At 41.2% G+C, this 21,565-nt stretch overlaps 1 protein-coding gene across 1 annotated transcript in view; it reads right to left on the reverse strand.

Annotated features, from left to right (window-relative positions):
* The window catches only part of LOC133403312 (ras-specific guanine nucleotide-releasing factor 1), a 31,210-nt gene that overhangs the window by 4,604 nt on the left and 5,041 nt on the right, over positions 1-21,565 (reverse strand). Inside the window, exons 2-22 of the mRNA XM_061678160.1 lie at positions 20,135-20,241; positions 19,694-19,841; positions 18,087-18,179; positions 17,756-18,009; positions 17,057-17,136; positions 16,791-16,984; positions 15,738-15,847; positions 14,825-14,943; positions 12,501-12,661; positions 10,895-10,958; positions 10,492-10,634; positions 10,315-10,397; positions 9,089-9,337; positions 7,273-7,643; positions 6,442-6,561; positions 3,789-3,959; positions 3,508-3,614; positions 1,790-1,902; positions 1,633-1,693; positions 466-569; positions 294-378 (exon numbers count right to left, since the gene is read on the reverse strand). Coding sequence (XP_061534144.1) covers positions 294-378; positions 466-569; positions 1,633-1,693; positions 1,790-1,902; positions 3,508-3,614; positions 3,789-3,959; positions 6,442-6,561; positions 7,273-7,643; positions 9,089-9,337; positions 10,315-10,397; positions 10,492-10,634; positions 10,895-10,958; positions 12,501-12,661; positions 14,825-14,943; positions 15,738-15,847; positions 16,791-16,984; positions 17,057-17,136; positions 17,756-18,009; positions 18,087-18,179; positions 19,694-19,841; positions 20,135-20,241 — 2,937 coding nt within the window. The remainder of the gene's footprint in view (positions 1-293; positions 379-465; positions 570-1,632; positions 1,694-1,789; positions 1,903-3,507; positions 3,615-3,788; positions 3,960-6,441; positions 6,562-7,272; positions 7,644-9,088; positions 9,338-10,314; positions 10,398-10,491; positions 10,635-10,894; positions 10,959-12,500; positions 12,662-14,824; positions 14,944-15,737; positions 15,848-16,790; positions 16,985-17,056; positions 17,137-17,755; positions 18,010-18,086; positions 18,180-19,693; positions 19,842-20,134; positions 20,242-21,565) is intronic.

The raw sequence follows: 21,565 nt of genomic DNA on the forward strand, positions 1-21,565 counted from the left end.
ACAACACTTATCAATACTGTACAGTATTTTCTATACATTTTATCCTAATTTTTTTTTTTTTTTTTCATTTTCAAATGGGTTTATACTGTGTTTAAAGCATGCGAGAGGGGTGGAAATATGTTTCAAAATGTTTTTTTGTTTTTGTTTTTGTTTTTTACATGGTGGTTCAATCTACATAGATTTTCACCTTACAGTAGGCAGGTGGGTCTCGAACATATCCCTGACAATAAACGGGGAGTCACTGTACTCTCAAAGCCAACACAGGTTTACGACATGATTCGGACGTGACATACATCGTTGAAGTGCTTTGTGGTCCTCATAATGTAGGGCGTCTTTTCATTCTTGTCATTCTTCATCCAGCCTTGACCAAAGAATTCCCTATCAACATGAGGAACATTACTTTTCAGACATTTACAAAAAAAAAAATCATAACAAAATACATGATGAATAGGCAGTTAAGCTCACTCGTATGGGATGACCTTAAACACCAGATGGTCCAGCAGGGTGAGCTGCTCTGCAACCTCTAAGGCTGAGTGGTTCTCGAAAGGGTCGGCCTTTCCTGAACTCACCTGAAAGTGTACAAGCGCACAGGATCAGATGGCAGTTTTGCATAAGACAGTGGTTGTTATTCCCTACGCTGGAGCCCCATCTGTATCCCTTTTCTTCTGCACCAACAAAGTGGTAAGGGCCATGTAGATACTGTATTTCACAGACATGACGTGAATGAAGTAACGGCATATAAGAATGTTTAAAAACTAGAGAAAATAACAGTTTAGTAAATGTTATGTTGAAGAGCAATTGGGAAGAAGCCTCTAAATCCAGCTTAGATGGGGAAAAAAAATATACTATATATTTTATATATTATATATACTAATATATATATATTATATATATATTAGTTTCTCCCAGACAACTGCGAAATTCATATACGTATGAGGTATTTTTGAAAAATAAAAGCCAAATTTAAAAATGATCAATCTTGCCATGCCATTTATTGTGCTCTGCACTAATACCGTAATTACTGTACATGATCAGACTGGGCCCAAAAATTGCTTTAAAAGGATAAACATTTGTAAAATGTGCACTATAATGGTACACTTAATTAAATATAATACAATCTACAACCACAATAACAAAAATCATATGTATGTCTATTTTTCTATCAGGTCTCCCTGTCCTTTCACTCCTGTGGGTGACAGTGGCACCCTTTATTCCAGTTTATCCATGAAACAGCAAATGATCGTGCCCCACAAGTTCTGCCTATATTGCATCTTAATCGCACAATAATGTGATGAGACCAAGTAAAAGAATCTTAAAATGTTTGTTAATGTACTGTATGTTGCTGTCTGCAAGCTAGTTGTCAGCCGTGTTAATGAATTATATAGACTATATGAGGATACCACAAAAATGTAAACAAATAAAAACATTCAAAATTCCTGGGAGCTTACTTAAAGGTGGGTGGCGCACCGGTTTTAACATAAAAAAATTAAAAGAAACAATTTAAAAAACAGGCATGACCACATCTGCTCACACTCCTGCTCCAAACATATATGCTGCTATCTATTTTTATTATTTTCATTTTGAACATTCTATTTTATCTAAACTATACACACAGTAAAATAATTCACTCACCAATTGTGTCACATCTTCAAGAGCGATCTGATTGTCACCGTGATCATCCTGAGTCAGAGTTCTGACAGCGCAAAAAAATACAGACGTTAAAGTAGTCTAAGAATGTGAGGATGTGGCCTTCTAGAATAAACATTAGCATGGCAATTAAATGACGCACCTGATGATATTGGCGGCTGCTTTTCTCTCTTGAGTCAGCAGCTCAGGATCATGCATCACTTCCTCCAGGAAGGCAATAACCTTTGCTTTCAACTCATTGTTACTCTCAAAGTCCTGGGAGGACAAATAAAAGCAGGATTAACATATGCCTATATTAATGAAGGAACATTTTATATTTTTTTTGTGGTTGGCTAAAATACCAGTTACTTGTGTTTCTATTTTATCTACGATACATGCATTTTGAAAGGCTCAATATTTCCAAAATTATGGATTACTGATGGAGATTTAGACCTGAAGTATTTTTATTATACTATTATATTATAGTATTATAGTATTATAATTTCATCAATAACAGTGAAGACATGGCCCACTGAATGTCCTTTTGAAAATCAATTACAGGTCCCCATCCATCCATCCATCCATCCATCCATTTTCTGAGCCGCTTCTCCTCACAAGGGTCGCGGGCGTGCTGGAGCCTATCCCAGCTATCATCGGGCAGGAGGCGGGGTACACCCTGAACTGGTTGCCAGCCAATCGCAGGCCACATACAAATAAACAGCCATTCACACTCACATTCAGACCTACGGGCAATTTAGAGTTGTCAATTAACCTACCATGCATGTTTTTGGGATGTGGGAGGAAACCGGAGTGCCCGGAAAAAACCCATGCAAGCACGGGGAGAACATTCAAACTCCACACAGGCGGGGCCGGGATTGAACCCCGGTCCACAGAACTGTGAGGCAGACGCTCTAACCAGTCGCCCACCGTGCCGCCAATTACAGGTCCCCTTCCATCATTTTAATTTTTTTTTCAACTAATCTTTGATGTCCTATTATTGGGTTTGCAAGATCATTTGGGTTGGAAATGCCCAAAATGCCCTTTTAAAACCTATTCTAGTTCATCTTTTCAGCCTGGCATTTGCGAGGGCCGGATTTCTCATTAATATGCGACCTAAATTCAAAATTGGAAAACAGCTTGGCTCTGTTTGGTCCATATCGGCGCGTCTGCTAGCATCTAGAAGCATCCAAGCGTTCATAGTGACGTCACGTCCTTCAATGTCTTCCGATCATTGTGAAGCACAATGCACCAAGCGTTGGATTGTTGGCCCGCTAATAGGGAACATGATCTGAAAGGGAACGTGTGAAAATTAAAAGAGAGGGGGATATTTTGGGTTTATGCTCATCACTTTACCGTTATTGATCAAATTATATGACAATGACCCATTTGTCCATATACAACATACCAAAGTTAGGATAAGCACCACAAATGTGTCCTCGATCTGCTTTTATCTGGTTGCTTATTGTCAGTAAAATGTATTGCCCATGAAGCAAGTCATGTTTGTTGTAAGAAACTTAATGTCTGTTGTGTTAGTTATCAGGACTTCATTTGTATATTTTTATGTTATGCCAATACATTTTCTTTTTTAAAGTTTGGGCCACGGGACAAACCACATGTCTAATATGGGCCATAATCTGAAAATGTTTGGGAAACCCTGACTTATATTATGGTTGTCTAAATGTTGCATCCGCGTGCGGCTCTATTTGTGACTGCTGCTGTTATGGTTGTAGCCGAGAACAACAGGACCAAGGCTGTTGCATGGTGGGATGTTGTTGGGAACACGGTCCCACCCAGCACTGGGTTCGGGTTCTAAACTGAGCCCCATTTGTCAGAGTGAATTGGAGTTTTTGCATTGAAGCTTTTTTTTAAACTTGTATTTACCGGCGAATGTTTTGACACCCAGTGTCTGAGAACATTCAGAACTCTGTTGGTCGCCGCTCGTCTGATGACAAACTCTTTGTCGCCATTTCTCTGATCTGTTGGGAAGCCTGCAGAGAATATTTGAACAGACAAGCAGCAATCTTCCTTTATGGAGGGTTTGAGACTTTACTTTCCCAAAGGGGGGAAGGTGGAATCTGTGTATTGTGCCAGACAACCATTCTAGGACCCAAGTCTCAACACCACCTTAATAAGTGCTTATGGAATGGATGGTGGATGTGTACCTGTGCTGGCGAGGGACATCCTTCGATATTTTTCCTTGGTGGGCGTGCCCTCATTGGCTCCGGCTGTAGCGATGGCAAAGGCGGAGGCAGCAGACAGTGCACTGCGGTTGTTGTCCAGCTCTCGACATGACGACATCACCATGCCATTGTTGTAGGAGAACAGAGAGAACTCTGCAACAAGATTCAAGAAAGCTTTATTGTCAATTCTGCGGTCATGCACTAGAATAAAAAAAAATCAATAAAAAAAAATCTCACTGAACTACAGAACAGGGATAAAGGGTAAAGTAATACACCTATAAAATATATGAATTACAAAAACAATTAAATAGTGCAAATATACTCTATAAGCAATACGATTGAGTGCATTATGTTGATATGACATTATTATTACATTTAAAAATGTAGAAACCAGGGTTCCTACACATTTCAGATGTCAAAATTCCATACTTTTTCCAAACCCTAATTTCCAGACTTTTCTGTAAAAAAAAAAAAAAAAAAAAATTGACATTTGACTAAATAGATGACAATATATATCGTTAGCCTAAAAGCATAATTGCTTGAGTCGTTTTTTTAATGTTTTAACAACATAAATCAACAAAGAGTCTAATTGCTCCAATTGAACTTTTGCATATTTCCAGGATGATATAAAATTCATATGTGGCGGTTGATGCAAGCTCTCAGGCTGGCAAAGGCTGACCGGACAGCGGCATAAAATTGGGGCAGGGTATCATTCAAAACATCAATGGTTTAGTGCTCAGTTCTTATTTGTCAGTTTTTTGTGCCAGGAAGTATCTCAGCCTTTTCATCGCCTATTTTGTTGTTTTCTGCACTTTGATATCCTCCTTCTCGTCTGCGAGTTGCTTTAAATCTCGCGGAGTTAACTCTTTGTGCTGCTTCTGTCTCTTCATTTTCCCCTCAATTCCCCGGCAGCATTCCAGTTATCAAAGGTGTTGATAGGGCTGAGGTCAAGGTTGTGCAAGCCAGTCGAGTTCATTCACATCAAATTCTCTCATTCATGTCTTTATGAACCTTGATTTGTGCACTGACGCACAGTCATGTTGGAAGAGGAAGGGCCTATCTCCAAACTGTTCCCCCAAAGTGGGAAATGTCCAAAATATTAGCCACTGAGCTCCAGTGAAAGGAACTCTGAATGCTACAGTTTGGGGATTATGCCCTTCCTGTTCCAACATGTCTGTGCACCAGTGCACAAAGCAAGGTCCATAAAGACATGGATGAGAGAATTTGGTGTGGATGAACTGGCCTGCACAGAGTCCTGCCCTCAAACCGATAGAACTCCTTTGGGTTGATTTCGAGTGGACAGTGAGCCTGGCCTACTCATCCGACATCAGTGTATGACCTCACAAATATGTCCGTGGAAGAATGGGCATAAACTCCTACATGAACTCACTCCTAAACCTTGTTGACAGCCTTCCCACAAGAATCGAAGCTGTTACAGCTGCAAAGGGTAGACCAACATCATATTAAACCATATGGATTTACAATGGGATATCGCGTAAAATCACACGTGAGTCAAGGCAGGTGAGCAAAAACGTTTGGCAATATAGTCTATGACTATGTGCAAATTATAAAGCCAATAAATACAGCACTGTAGGTTGGAAAATATGACATACCGAAAATTATGTCTAAAAGTCTAGATGAAGACAAAATGCAAATAGAACTGTCACACCTTTTTGTATTTAAAATATATTTTTTAGTGTGAAAATATTGTTTGATTTGATAAAATAGGCTATTTATGGTCACTTATGATGTAACGGTTCAACCGCCTGACCCCCGCTGCAGGTGGCATGGGCTCATTCCCCACTCAGTGGCGGTGTGAATGCGAGTGTGAGTCAGTCTCATATGTGCCCTGAGATTGAGTGGCGACCAGTCCAGGGTCTAGTCTGCCTTTTGCCCACATCAGCTTGGATAGGCTCCAACTTTCCGCAACCCTGAACAGGATAAACTGTAAAGAAAATTGTTGGGTGGCTCATGGACGATATTTATGTTCTTGAGGCAGAATTGAGGACCAGTTCTTCCTAAAGTCTCCACTATGGGGCTCCACAGACCTAGGCAACCATCTTCCAGCGTCTCCTCTCCAGCAGGCTTTGGTATTCATGATGGTTGCAGCTAAATATAGCCACCAAATATCAGCATAACAGAGGAATCAACAGATTCTGCAGTCTGCTATTTAAATCCCAAGAACATAGCCACATCACAAGATGCAAGACATGCTATAAGACATTCCCTCCCCCTGCAATGTGGTCATGAGATTTAGGGAGGCGCAGATAATCTTGGCTGCAGCGAAACAGCCTCATTATCCGTGGGTGGAAAGGGAAAACACGCTCTCGATGTAGTTGCTATGACACAAGTTTCCCTGACACCTACTCAAGCAAACACTGGCTTCCCCTACATGTTCCTATCTGTCGATGTGACTTAGGCTTTTGACTGTGCTACAGCTCTTCCGTGCCTGCTTTCGCACAAAGACGATTAATGAAATTCAGTTAAACAGCAAACCGTATGCGTATCTTAGTATTCTATTTATGTCCTGAAAAGCTCAGTGCTGCTGAGGGTGAGTCGGGGTGGGGTACACACTCTTGTATAACACACTGTCTTGTCGTAATGACGTCACAGCTCTCTTTGGAACAAAATGTACCTGAGGAGTTTTTGCATTTGATGTTTTTCGGGGTGGTTGGCGACTTTGTTGGCGAGGCTTCTGGGTCGGCATCATCGCTCTGGTTTTGATCAGTGTCACTTTCTTCCCGAACGGAGATATCTGCACCACAGCATGACAATAAAGTCAGGAAAGCGGAGTTTAGTGAGGGTTTGCTTCAAAGGCCGTGGCAGGACGTACTGTATATTTAGTATCTGGGACTTCACTGGGGACTTACCTAATCCAACTTTTACTACCACCACTACCATCCCATAATCATGGAAACCATCAATCAATGCTATACAAAAACACAATGCTTTGTACTGTACACGAGCTCAGAATTAATATATATTGAATAACATGACAAAACATAAATCGTTGAAATAAAAATAAATCCTACTGATAAATCCTGATTATCAAATGTATTAATGTGTGCAGATGGCTACAGATGTGTTTTGCTCGTCAAATTTGGCTTACTCTGACCAACCAATCAGAAGACAGAAAACGGAGGACATTATTGTGTGCCAGCTGGGCCTGTGAGACCAATTTGAAATCTGATTGGTTAAGTTCCATCACCAAGCACTACTGATTCTGAAGGCAGATTGACATGGCAACACAGTGGCTGAAATCTGATTGGACAAATAAATCTGACATCCATATATACGTACTGGAAGTACTGCAGCCAAGAGAAATGCTACGAAATGAAAGGAATAGGCTGTTGGGAATAAATTGAAATATTTCATGGAACAAATGTAGGTCAGTGCTTCTGATAGTGCTTAGGCCAGAAGAGGAAGGCCAAACCTTACCGCTCACCACTGTTCAAAGGATGCCTACCTTGTTTGGACACTGAGGTCTCCTCTATCTTGTCTTTCTTGTCCTCCCCCTCATCTGGTATTTTGCTGGTAATCGAGCCGGTCACGTAGAGTTTGTTGATGTCCAAAGTGGTCTTGCTGAAAGGGGACATGGAGGAGTACATGCTTGCATAGCCATTGGAGGAGCAGCTCAGGGCAGCCAGGTCGAGAGCTTTGCCCCCAGTGATGATGGGAATGTTGAGGGAGAGCTTGCGTCGTCGGTTCGGGGACGAGTTCTTGGCGATGGCCAAGGGAGGCGGAGAGGAGAACTTCCTGCTGGCCCTGGGGGAGCTGGGTGGCTCTCCATACAGGAGTTTATTATTCTGACTGCTTGCAAAGAACAACTCCAGGGACCTGCATCACAGCCACATATATGCATTTCATTGAAATTCAGGACGGAGGAATATTTCTGAGGAGCTTTGCGAAATACACATCCCTCCTAAAATATGTATGCAAACCCAGTCTATTTGCGTCCGTGTCTGGTCGATTCAGAGCAACATACAGTGCAGGCTGCGGTGTTGCAGAAAAAAAAAAATCTCCCACTCTCTACCACCCTCCTGGCAACCTCCTGGGTTCCCATAAATAGCACAGCGAATGATAGCGCGCATGTCCGCCGCTGACACAAGCAGCCGAGTCTAGGTGTCTGACAGTGACATGACAAGTGCCATAGGGGTGGGCAATGCTGCAGGGTGTGGGCAAGGGGGAGCTGCAGTTGATCATAACCCCGCAGCGGGGGGCTCCCGCCCCTGGCCTGCGAAGTGGAGCTAGCCCCACCGCATCAATATTTCAAACCACGCAGCTTTTCGCAATGAGGAGAGATGGGAGGGAGTCGAGGGTGGGGTCCTGCAGCACCAGGCTTGGTTGCCATAGCGCGACGGAGACCAGTTGAGGCACTTCCAGACAGGCGAGAGACCGGACCCAATCACTGTTTCTGACCACGGAAAATACATGTTTGCACACGCTCAGGCGTCTCAGAGTTCTTGCTTTACTTGATTTCCTCTACGTTATGCTTACTTATACTCGGTGTTTCCCAACATCCGACCTTCAGCCAAGGCGCATGATTTACGAAACAAAAATAATGCACCTTGTGATCACAAGATCAAAATTTCAGGATCCTGGCGCACTCATTCACTCAACCAGTTGGTGGTTACTTTACTCTCTAGTTGGTGGTTACTTTACTTCAACCAACATGAAGAGTGCAACAAGATGTGAGGTCGCTCACATTTTTAAAATTGGTTAAAATGTTCAAAATTGTTATGTGTGTAGCAGGATTTAGCTGCTTCCCAATTGCCTCTGCTGTTTATAGTGGAGAGTAGAAATTAAACTGAATTCCATAGAATGTAATTGTTTAACAGAAGTTATGCCGCAAGATGTTTTTTGTTTTGTATTCCTGTAAATTCCTGAGGAAGGTTTTCAACACTCCCATAACACACCGTAGTCATAGGCAACATTGTCCCAACCCCGGAAATGTATGTAGAGTATATGAACTTGCTATGGCGATGATTTAGCCCTTTTGTGTTTATTTTATTTTTTGGGGAGTACACTGAGATGGAATATTTCCCATCCAATCTATATTAAAAAAAATAATAATTCTTGTAATTTGACATTATACCACTTGACACTTATTTTATACTAATACAAGTACAATCATTTACCCGAGAGTCCAATAATTAGTCCAATGGGAAACAGTATACCCACTTCACCTCTATTTCTGATTGGATCGAGAAGGATGTAACGAATATGACTCGTTTTGCTATTGAAAACGCTCTCAATATCGAGCAAGTTTAACCTTTGCTCACCGAGCAGGGATGGCGCTGATCGGCTTCTTGTAGATGGTGATGAGTTTATCCAGCACCACATCAGCAGTGGTGAACACGCGATATGAGTGCAGGAATGTGTTGAGGAAGTCGATGGAGAGGAAGCGCAGGTCGGTCAGCCTCTCTAGCAGACGTTCCACGCTGGCGTAGCGGATCTGAAGCACCTTGCAGGAGTTCATCATCTTGCTGAAGCGGATGTCCACGTCGTCGCAGTACAGACTCGAGTCAGACCTGCACGCGAGACGTTATGTTTGTGATGTAATAGGATAGGAAGTGTCATCCAGAAAAGATGAATTTAGACAGTGCACAAGCAGAATAACCATAACCTGATAAGATATGACAGAGAGGGATAAGCCTGTTCAATTGAATTTGTCATTTTAAAAAGCCATTGCTGCAAATTGTGTCCGATCGGATTGAGATAAAACTTGCTTTGATATTACAACTTCTGACCCTGCACACACATTGGTTCTAATTATATGATATCGGTGTTTCATGATTGATTGTTATACTGTATGTGTGTATGTTTATAACAGTATTTGAGATCTCAATGTGGGGATGGGTCTGAGGTTAGGATTAAAAATTGTGTTTTGCTCTTTCATTCTGATAAATGTATCAAAATAAAACTGGCCACACATTCAGTGTCAAATGCTAATCTAATGTGCAATGCAAGCTTGTTACTTGTTAGATGCCATGATCAAGAATTTGGAATAAAAATAACGTTAAATAAGACAGAATTAAATCAAAAACATATAAACATTTTCCAAGATTTCATACAAAGAAAAAAAAATACAATTGGATGAAACAAAATAAAACAACATAAACAGTGATTGGCTGGAGACCAGTCCAGTGTGTACCCCGCCTCTTATACAAAGACAACTCGGCTACGCTCCAGCTGACCTGCGACCCTCGTGAGAACACGGGGAATATAAAATAAAATGAAATTTCCAATTTTTCTTCTCATCTCCAGTGGAATCAATTCCCACTACGATACAAATTTAAAGCACTGTAATAATATTATAGCCATGCTATTACAGTTATTAGAAAGTATCTGACATGGTACCCATTCATTTGTCATGTTTAACCATGATTGCTCCGTTCCACATTTTTTCAAAAGAATTGGAGGATGACCTTATCGATGGTGGGTATAATATCACCCCCCCCCCCCCCCCAAAAAAAAAAAAGAAACACACACAAAAACAAAGGCTTACTTGATCATCTGTGGGACAGTGACTTTGGAGTTGTCTTCAAAGGCGTTCATCATGAGTCCATTGCAGCGGATGTTGTCAATGCACTGTGAGACAAACAGGGCAGCGCAGTCAACATAACAGGCAGGCTAACACAAGAATGTTACAAAATAAGCTGCAACGTGATGTGTGAGGACGTGCCTGGCTGATGTCACTGGTCCATGCAGACTTCTCCTGCCGTGAGGAAGCCACCAGGATGACTGTGAACGACTGGCTGTCCTTTGGCTCCACCACAATCTTGAAGTCCAGGTGCTCCATGTCCTGGCCGCCTTTGTCTGATTTGGCTGGGGACATGACAATACTCAATAAAGCTACATACACGCAGTAAGGAATATAATATAAATAAGATCCCTCTCATTTGGATCTTATTTTCTGTTAAAAGAAATACCTAATTAAAAAGTTTTGTCATTTTTTAGTACAGTAAATCTGCTCCTTATCCCTTTAAAAAAAATACATTAAAAAAAATAAATAAATAATATATATAGAGTTACACATTATTACATTCCTGCAGGGTGCAATGCTGCGTTATGACCAATACACTCACACTCATCATCAGTCCCCTCGGGGTCCTCCATAAGAGTGCAGTCTATAAGGGAGACGACACCATTCTGCAAGTAACACACAATGTGCAGTTGGTATATTCACGCCAGCCTCAGTATATTCAACATACTGTCATGAAAACGTGTTTATAGATACTGTATATTTACATACATCATTTTAATATGTACATGTTTATATTATTTTGATGGAGACAATAAAAAATGAAAGAGAAAAAAACTAACAGTATAAGCTGGAGCCTATCCGAGTCAATTACAGGTCCAAATTCAAATATGTAATAATTGTTTGTCCTTAAGCGGTCAGAGCATATTACTCCAATTCTAAAGTCTTGACACTGGCTTCCAGTCATCTTTAGAATAGATTTTAAAGTTCTGCTACTGGTCTATGAATCACTAAACGGTTTAAGTCCTGAATACATGAATGAAATGCTAATGGCATATAAACCCAGTAGGGCTCTGAAATTGACAGACTCAGGTCAAATAGTGGCGCACAGAGTCCAAAGCAAACATGGTGAAGCAGCATTTAGCTCTTATGCTGGACACAAATGGAATAAGTTGCCAACAGAAGTGACGTCAGCCCCAAGTGTGCATGTTTTTAAATCCAGGTTAAAAACTCTTCTTTTTTTACCCATGCTTTTTAGAGCATTTCCACTTTTAAATGATATTTCTTGCACTGTATGCTATTTTAATCGTATTTTTATTTTTTTTCTCTTTGTTTTAAATATTTATAAGCTGTTTTTTCCTTTGTTTTTAAATGGTTTTAATCATGTAAAGCACATTGAGTTACCTTGTGTATGAAATGCGCAATATAAATAAATTTGCTTTGCTTTGCTTTGCTTAAGCAAAAATTAATTCTTATTTTGGTCCTTTTACTATAGTGCCATTTTTATGCATACCAGGTGTTCCAAAAATGTACAGCATTTGCGATGTTTGCAATTGTGTGATTAGCGGTCCCTTAAAAATCAATTCTTGAATGATATTTTGAAAATTGACTAGAATTAAAACACACTAAGCGTGTACTGTATAGATTATATTTTAACGGGGACACCATATGGTTACAGTCATCAGTCAGAATAGGTACTGGACTCATAGACCTGCACAATGAGATCCAATACAATTGCTGTATGTAAAATTGGGGGGAAAGAGTACTGTACTTAATACCTCTCTGACAGTGTCAATAAACACTAAGCATTATTTTTGTAAAGACTGAATTTTTGAAATTGTGCAGATTTAATGAAGTGGCCGATGAGTGTGTAGCTTTATGGCATTCAGCTGAAAGCTTTTAGGACCATTTTACTCCCACAAACATCAAACGACCCCTTTAATGTTGAGTAATATGAAGTAATAAGACAGCTCCATCCACTGCCCAAATCAAAGAGACATCAAGCATCTGCGCCTTCAAACACGAACGACGAGCTTCGGTGAGCCCGAGACAGGGCTGCTCGCGTCTCTCCAGAGGTCACTGGAGCTGATAAAAGCCACGTCGTCGCCCAACCCCGTTGCCTTCCCTCTGATGTCCCATAATCCGTTCAATTCTAGCTCATGAGACGGTTGGAGATGCTCGGACAAGCTTGGTCAGCAGCTCGGGCCCACCTTGGTGAGATGAAGCTTTCCTCCAGACCCTCTGGTGCAGATGATTAGATGCTTGGAGAAAAGAAAGCACTGCCTCTCCCCTTCCTTCTTCAAAGACAGAGAGCCCAGGCGCCCACGGGTGATCTTGCCCTTCTCGCTCATCGGTACCTGGATGAGAGAACCTGAGAGCGCAACAGAGACACAAAAATAGACACAAGGATACATAGACTGTATATAAATATAAAACAGTATGCAGTGGAACCTTAAAGACCCTGTTATGTGAAAATAAAATGTCTTATAAATTGATACACCGTAGAGAAGAGTGTTGTCAACATGCCTGCCAAATTTGAATGAATATTGTGCCAGGTAGTGAAGCTCCAAAACCGTGAAAAATACAGACGACCTCCAGTTGGGTTTGGCATCGAGAATTGAGAACGGATTGGAACCGGGACTAACATTCTGGTTCTCCCGGAATCGTTCAAATTTTAAAAATGTGGTTCCCAGTTTCGATGCCTACAGTCCGCCAACCCCGAAGTAGAAATTGGCGAAAACCAACGAAGAAGAACGCGCCCAACGGCGGCGGCGAAGAAAAGTGTGTCTTAACTTTGTTACAATAAATGACCAGTCGCCTCAGCACAACATTTGGAATAAGATTATATTGTGCAAAGGAGGCTTTCACGATGTGTAGAAAGAAGTCTGACATGGTCCATTCCGCTCTGAGCCTCAGCCGACAGAACTTCAATGATGTCAACTAGGTGAGTGAAACAATAAAATACGTCTATGCCAACATTGAGGCAGCTAACAATATAAGCGGTGGGTTGCACTCCTGCACTGATGGTTTTTAGCGTTTATTTTAGTCTTCAAACCAACGTAAGAGCTGATGACAGACACAAAAATAAAATATGAATTATTTTACCGTACTGGAAAGAAAGTAGAAACAGTTGCATTATAAGCTTAACATTGAGCTAAAACTTTACCAAAGGTCATACTTAGCAACATTACATCGCAATGAACTGGGGCAAAATTCACAGAAACGTCTCACAGTATCACAAACACTAACCTTGTGCCTCATCGGTGGGTAGATAAAGGAATCAACGTTTTACAGAGCATTTGGTTCCATCCATTACTCTTTTTCATGCTGTCTCGTTTTACTTTTGTTTTCACCGGTGTCCTGTGACGTTACCTTTCGTGCCAAAATGCTGAGTTCCGGTGTGTTCCCTTCAAAATAAAAGGCTAAATGCTTAAAACATGAAGTCAAATTAAAACTATTATATACTACAAATAAACCATTTGACGTGATAAAACAGTCGAAAATAATTATTTGAACAATGCTATGTTTAACTTTCAGCTGAAACATTAAATAAAGAGTATTAAGTCAGTGCCTTTTAGTTCATAGGTTTGCTATTGATACTGGTTATAAAGAACCCTGAGTCAAATGTTCATTTTAGTCTATGCTGTGGGCTGCTAAGAAAATGGATGTTCATAATTTGGACAACCCTTTTTTAAACCATACAAACTTTTTTGACCCAGCCCCCTAAAAGAATCGGGACCGAGAATCGTTTGGAAACAGAAACGATATGAGGAAATGGAATTGGGACCGGAATCGCTCAAATTCAAACGATGCCCAACCCTATCCTCTAGGCTGTCGGACGCTGTGGGCGTATGCGCTGAATGCGCTGAAAACACACCCCACTCGACCTTCCCCTGTCAATCAAATAGCTGAAACAGCTGGCTGAACTGAGCTCTTGCAAGTTCTTGTAAGATATTGGTTTCTGTGCGGTTATTATGGAATATTTCTCTGAATGTTTTGGTAGATTCCAAACCGGACAACCGCTGGGCTGAGGTACCATTGTCTATTTTTTATGTATTGATTTACTATCCATCCATTCATCCATCCATTTTCAATGCCGCTTATCCTGTTTCGGGCCACGGGGTTCTGGAGCCTATCCCAACTGCCTTTGGGGGAAAGGCAGACTGCACCGTGAACTGATCGCCAGTCAGTCGCAGTGCACATATAGAGACGGACAACCATTCACACTCACATTCAAACCGTCACTGAACAGGAACCGAACCCACGCTGCCTTGCACCGAAGTCAGGCGAATGTACCAACACACCATCAGTCACTATTATTTATTTATTTTGATCATTTTATTTGGAATTCTTATCGATATATTTTTTTCTATAAGTCACATTAGATGCATTGGGCACATATTTATTTTTCACATCTTTCTCATCCGTCAGAACCTTTAGGGGACTTCTAATATTTAACAGATTTATAATCAGTTCTTCATGGGGGTCTGCTGTTTCTCCAGTTCCAACGAAATGAATTTGTTGAGACTGTTACCTTGTCTTACAAACGTCTGGCTGGTGTCCAGGAGGATCTCGCAGCCCTCAACGATCATGCGTTCAATGGCCAGGTTCTTCCTGATGTTCTCTGTCTCGCTCACTTCGTCATGCATGATTCTGAAGGAAAAAACAAACTGTTTGCCATTTCATGCTTTCAGAACCATATTGGAGACACAATTAGTGTTCTGAACTTTCTAAATACACAATATGGACACAAGTCTTGGACCATTACACCTAAAAATTATTCTACAAGATGGTGGAAAGTATCTATGGATTTTTTTAGTCCATTCATCCAGAAAAACATTTGATGTTGGACCATAAAGATGGGCTGCTATACGCTAAAAAAAGTAATTACTTTGATGATATGTACATCGGTTGCACATGATTAAAATGTGGTAAACTGACGTAATTTTCCCTGCTCCTCCTCGAAAATAATAGAATATTTGTCAGTTTACCACATTTTAATCACGTGCAACCGATGTTCACGACATGCTCGAATTAAATAAATTCAAAGGACTTTTTTTCAGTGTATCATACCGGTGAATATTACAATATTGTGTTTACTTCATGTGGTTAGTTAATATCGGCAATTATAGACATTTTTCGGGGCTATTTGCGGCAAGTCTTGGTCCCTATCCCCTGCAAATAGCGATATTCTAATCCATTGAGATACATCTGTATTTCATTTATATATTTGTTTACTGCTGGAGATGAAAATATTTTCAGTTCTGAGGCATTCCTGGTCAATTTTCAACATTCACTCAAGTAACCAAATACAATATGTTTCCGAGTACAACAAAGGGCTTCTGAACCAGGAGATGCGTCTCAATTCTTTCGTTCATATGGATTTTTTTTAAATTGAAGATGTGTCTCCCCTATAAAAGTCACTATGTTCTTCTCCTTTATTTTACCTCGAAAGCTCCTCCAGCTTAGATTTGGCGTAGTCCAGGCTGTTCCTCTCTATGTGTTCATGGGGCGTGTGGGCCAGAAGTTCATGAAGCGTTAGGATGTATCGGGGAATCTGCACACAACCACAATGGCGGGGGGGGGGGGGTGTCAATGGAATAGGTGTCACTCTGATATTACAGCTAACATGCAAATGCACACGCTCCAGAATACACAGATGCAAACGTGCGCAAACACAAATGAACGGCGGAGCACAGGTGAGCGCACTCGCCGCTCATCAGCAAAAATGTATTATCAACGCAGCACAGCCGGCAGCATAGGCCCCAGCGGAGTGGACTGTTGGGAAAGTGCATATCTTGCCGCAGATGAGCCATTATGAAAGCCCGAGCTCCAAAAACAACCGTTTTTTTAATCGGCATGAACGACACCACAGGGCACAGCGAGCCACAACAGACAATATCCTGCTGTTGCGGGTGGTGATCAGGTGTGCCACAAGAAGGCGTCCTGGCTTAAATTTGTCTACATTAGTGTGAAATAAAGATTAAAAACAACATAACAACAAAACTATCATTATTATTATAGATAATAATTACACTTTTACCTTTAGCATGTACCTAAAATTAGCAATATGTTTTCTTTATTTTTCTCAAGCAGCTGCACCACAACTGAAGTCTTTCTCGCAGGGGTTGTGCACCTCACACTTGTTACAACTGGAGTCCATTAGAGTTGTCGTAAATCGTGAATACCCCATTATGCATATATTTTGAATCATTTAATTGTACATGAATGAAGAACCAACAGAAATACGGTCACAACAGAATACAGGAAATCATAATTCAATACTCGAGTTGCTAGAACAACAATTTGGAATTTTTGATTCAGCCTTTTATCAGAACGCATTACACACAGCGAAGTAGTGTACTTAATGTTGTGGCCCACAGTTGTTAAATGATGACTGAATTTGAAATCCCACTATAAGAATAGAAAAACGCATAAACAACATTTATATTTAATACATGGTATTTCGAATTTGAGAAAATAATAATATAAGTGCTCACCTGGAACATGGGGTAGGTGAGGAAGGTCTCCAGAGTTCTCTCCTCGCAGTCGGGCTTGGCCTCGTACTGCTTCAGCAGCTTGTCAAAGTCTCGGTTCTGCTTGCAGTGGGCCAGGATCTGGAGGCTGTACTGGTGGTTCCTCACAAACTCCTGGTAGATGTTCAGCATGGGCAGCAGGATGTCGAATAGGTCGGCTAAACCGGGTAGCTTAGGTTAGTACTGTGACAACTCTTTACATTCATATTAAAATCGGACGTTTTCCTTACCCAAAACCAACGTTGGCCAGCTGGCTATTCTGGCTTTTAACCCCTGGTAAAAGATCTGATGTAGAAACATGATAGTTTCACTGCAAAAAAAAAAAAAGAAAGAAAGAAAGAAAAATATTTTTTTAAAAGTGGGGAAAAGATATTAACAAATCTTACTCCCACAAGCAATTTTCGTGAGTTTTCCAACATCCTGTGAAGTTGTACTGCAGTGCTGATTGAGACGGGCTGCTTGCGAGCGTGAATGCGCTCCGATGAGTGTGTGGGTGGATTTCCATTAGGCCAATGAGGGGTGCATGCAGATTAGTGTGCAAGCTTAGTGCCCAACGCTTGTCTGAAGGAATAGGAAGAGCCAAAAACTTGATATGATTCAGGATAAAGAGAATACTATACAGTTAATTGTGACAAATACATGTACAACAGGAGCCCATTTAAATCCCTCAAGGTACATGCTCCAATAAGGTACCTCATTATAAGCCGGCACTGGCTACTAGATGGACTCGGTACAGGTATGATCCCAAGTTTAAAAGTCAAGTGTCAATGGTAAAAGGCCCTTTCGCAAACCATTTTCACAGGGAAAAAATAAATAAATTAAAAAAAAAAAAAAGAGATCGTCATGATTTAATGGAAAAGAAGCCAACTTCCAGATTGATTACTTAACTGATGAATAGTTTTACGAATTGTTGTTTAAGAGGCTCCAACCTGTTAAGGAATATACTGCTGACGTCGTCATGGGTGATGGGCGGCTTCTTGGAGCTGGCGGCCATGCGGAGCGGCCTCAGGAAGTTGTTGACCAGAATGTGCAGCTGCTGCACGTACTCGGCCTCCGAGTCCAGCATGCTGAACACCACCTGGTTCCTTTTCCTCATGCTCTCGGCATGCGGCGAGCGGATGTAATCCTGGATAATAGTCTTCCACTTCCTCCTGCAGATCCAACCTCGCAAGAAGCTCTGGACCTGCAACCATAAAAAACGGATGGTCACTGTCTTAAAACAATGCCGAAAAACTCTGCAAAAAAAAAAAAAACCTTTACCTTTTTGATCTTTTTGATTTCGGAGTCATCCTCATTCGGGGCTGCCGTGGGACTGGCGTGGATCTTCTCGTTGTCTTTTAGCAGCCCTGCGATCTGTCATAGGGAAAAACCAAGAGTTCATTGAAGACTCTAAATTGACCGTCTGTGTGAATGTGAGTGTGGGTGGTTGTTTGTGTAGATGTGCCCTGCGATTAGCTGGCAACCAGTTCAGGGTGTACCCTGCCTCCTGCCCGTTGATAGCTGAGATAGGCTCGACACTTGTGAGGATAAGAGGCTCAGAAAATGGATGGATGGACTCCAAGAAACATTTCGGGCAAAGGAGTTTTTATAAACCACCAGCTTCTGGTGTTCAAAAATTCTCTGTCTAATCTGAAAAAGCATACCGTGTATAGTAGATCGTAGTTGTTGGGTCTGTATCACGATGAAGTGCCTTTGGTGTCCTCATCAGAATCACTCAGTGCCAGGTTATCAAAACAGGTTACTTTTTACTTTTGTACTTAGTACATTTCAGTCTGTTTTTTATTTTATTTAATTTTTTGCTTAAGTAAAATAGTTGAATCTGTCCTTCTAGTTTTAGCAGAATATATTTGTATCTGTACTTCTACTTAAGTACGGAGTACTTTTGCCACCTCAGTTTAAATTCATTAGGTTCCAAGTGGTAAAAACGCAGACTCGAGCTGCTGTGAACTGTTTGATGCTAAGTGTTTCCATTTACTTTGTAGCCCAGCGAAGGGGAGCTAATTGTCATTGTATTTCATAGAAGAGCTGCAATATAAAACAGTGTTCATGCATATTCCCCTCTCCTAATTCCATGTCACAGGCATCACATTAGCACATGAAAGCAAAATGGCTATTTGATGTGAAGAATAGGGAAAGCAGCCCTGTTGGAGGCATTGTTGCTGAGAGGACATTCAAAGCGAAGAGCTGAGCGCAGCGCTCCATGTGACATGCGCCAGCCTCCACGTCTCACACTGGACGGCAAATTCAACCATCAGCATAATCCCACTTATTTTTTGCTATTACAGTATTATTGATTTTTTTGTGACGCTGGCAAGAGCAGAGTACAATCGGAAGGGGAAGCAATAACATTGTGTGACATTTTAGAAGCAATACAACACGTGCAAAGTCTTCTGCAAACACCAATTCCAATGAAGTTGGGACGTTGTGTGAAACGTAAATAAAAACAGAATACAATCATTTGCAAATCCTTTTAAAACTACATGCAATTGACTGCATTACAAAGACAAGATATTCGATGCTCAAAGTGATTAACGTTATTGGGATTTTTTGTTTTTTTTGTTTTGTTTAATACTTGACAGGCTTGCCAGCAGTCCGTTGGGCAACTGAAGTTGTACATCAAGGGGGTGTGACCTCAATGCGCAGTGCGGGCAGAAATGCAACTCAAATCGGACTCAACTGGCTACTTGAACCATGATTATGCAACACAGTGTTTGATTCAACTACATTTAAGTTCCCGCTTAAAGGGCCAAGACTGCAATTCTTCAAACGCATTCGTGTTCATTTTCATGTTAAATTTACGACTGCCATAATCCCATGATATTTTGCAACCACATATCTTGGGAGCAAAGAAATGACTTGACTTTTACCTCGGACTTGAGCCTCTCAATCTCGATTTCCCCGTCTTCTATCTGTTGTCGAAGTTGCTTAGCAACCGTTTTCTCCGTCTCCACAATTTGAAGCAGATGAAGATACTTCTGCATGAGGGTCTCGTGCTCGTTGGCCAAGTTTCTGTAACTGTCAAATGCACACACACGCACGCACGAACACGCACACAGAGGAAGCGCGCCGTCACTCTCGCAATGGCTTTCGCATCCCGAGTGCTCCGGCTCCAATCAAAGCAATCAGGATTTCTTGTGAACAAAGCACTTTCCTCCATCTCATTGCCTGTGTAACCATGGCAACGCCACCCCCCTACAGACTGAGCATATCAGTCAAATATTACTTACCCTCCGCCGAAAACTTCTAATTGCCACGTGCGAACGTTTCACTGACGTGTGCTTTTTTTGTTGTTTGTTTCTTTTCCTTACCTGGCGTGTGATATGGCGGCCACCCATTCATCGCAGTCCTTCACATCTTCTGTGCGTAACTCGAGGGCCTTTTGGTTTTCGTGAGTGAAGCTGACGGTGAAATAATACTGCAATACAACGAACAAAGGGGTTGGCTGGTTAAAAGACTGAACCCAAATGGGGGGCTACAGTAAGTTCTTGTAGACGAGGGTTGTCAAACTCAGTTTCGTCACGGGCTTCATTTGATCATTCTTATAAAGCGATACCTTGACATACTGACTGCATTCGGTGACCAAGCTCTTAACTCAATAATGCTTGCATATCAAATCAATATTCTCCGTCGAAATGATTTGTAATGCCATTCATCTGTTCCCGCGCTCAAAAAGCAATATTTGTTATTTGCTTTTAGTAAATAAAAGTCAAGATACAGTACCTATTGTTGATCATTTAATCGTGGAAAACTCCTCACTAGTGTGTGCTGCTGGAGCCTTTCCCAGCTGACTTCAGGCGAGAGGCAGGGTACACCCTGGACTGTTGGCCAGCCAATCGCATGGCATATCAATATATGCCATGCGATTGGCAAACAATGTGAGAGCAGTACTCAGAAAAAAATCCCCACAAGTACAGGGAGAGCACTCAAATGAACGTCAGCGCCCGGATTCAAATCCCCAACCTCAGAACTGTTAAGCGAACGTGGTGACTGCTCACCAATTAAATATAGAGTGTTCGAAAATATATGAGTACTGTATTTGAACCCGCACCCCCACCCAAAAAATGCCAATAGATGCCACAAGATGGCAGCAAAACACTACTTTTATCTCAATGAAACTCCTCAACTCCCTTCAACATAGTTCCTTTGCATCAAGATGCCAAAGGATGCCAAAGGTTCCTTTGCATCAAGATGCCAAAGGATGCTGCCAATGTAATAATGTAAAATGAATTTGTGAAGGCGGGAATATGTGGGGGCTCACTGTACAACTCCAGTGAGATATGAGTTTCATTTGTTCCGTGAACATACTCATAACTCAAAGCACTCAAATATCAAATTATTTTTCCCTATTTAAATCAATGGAAATGCGATTAATCTGTTACAGCCTTCCCACCCAAAAACAATATTTTTGTAATATGTTTTTCAATAGGAAACATACCACTGTATAATACTACAGTAATAATAATACAGTATGCACTTCATAAAAAGTCACATCCGCACATAAAGTCTTCTATTGGGCTTCGCTGGCCAATCAAAGTGAGTCGTGAAAGCCGCGCGTGACTCGTGTTTACATTACAGACTACAAAAACAACAGCTTTAACATGCAGCGTAGTTTTGTTACTACCCAAACTTGGATCTTTCAGCCCACTTCTAACTCGAGAAAACACCTTGCGGTAAGTTGCAGATGTTTTTGCTGTTGTTATGGCTGTACAACATAAGCACTATTTTATTTTCACAAGTAA

This window comes from Phycodurus eques, chromosome 5, assembly GCF_024500275.1.
Source record: "Phycodurus eques isolate BA_2022a chromosome 5, UOR_Pequ_1.1, whole genome shotgun sequence".
In the NCBI taxonomy this organism is placed as follows: Eukaryota; Metazoa; Chordata; class Actinopteri; order Syngnathiformes; family Syngnathidae; genus Phycodurus; species Phycodurus eques.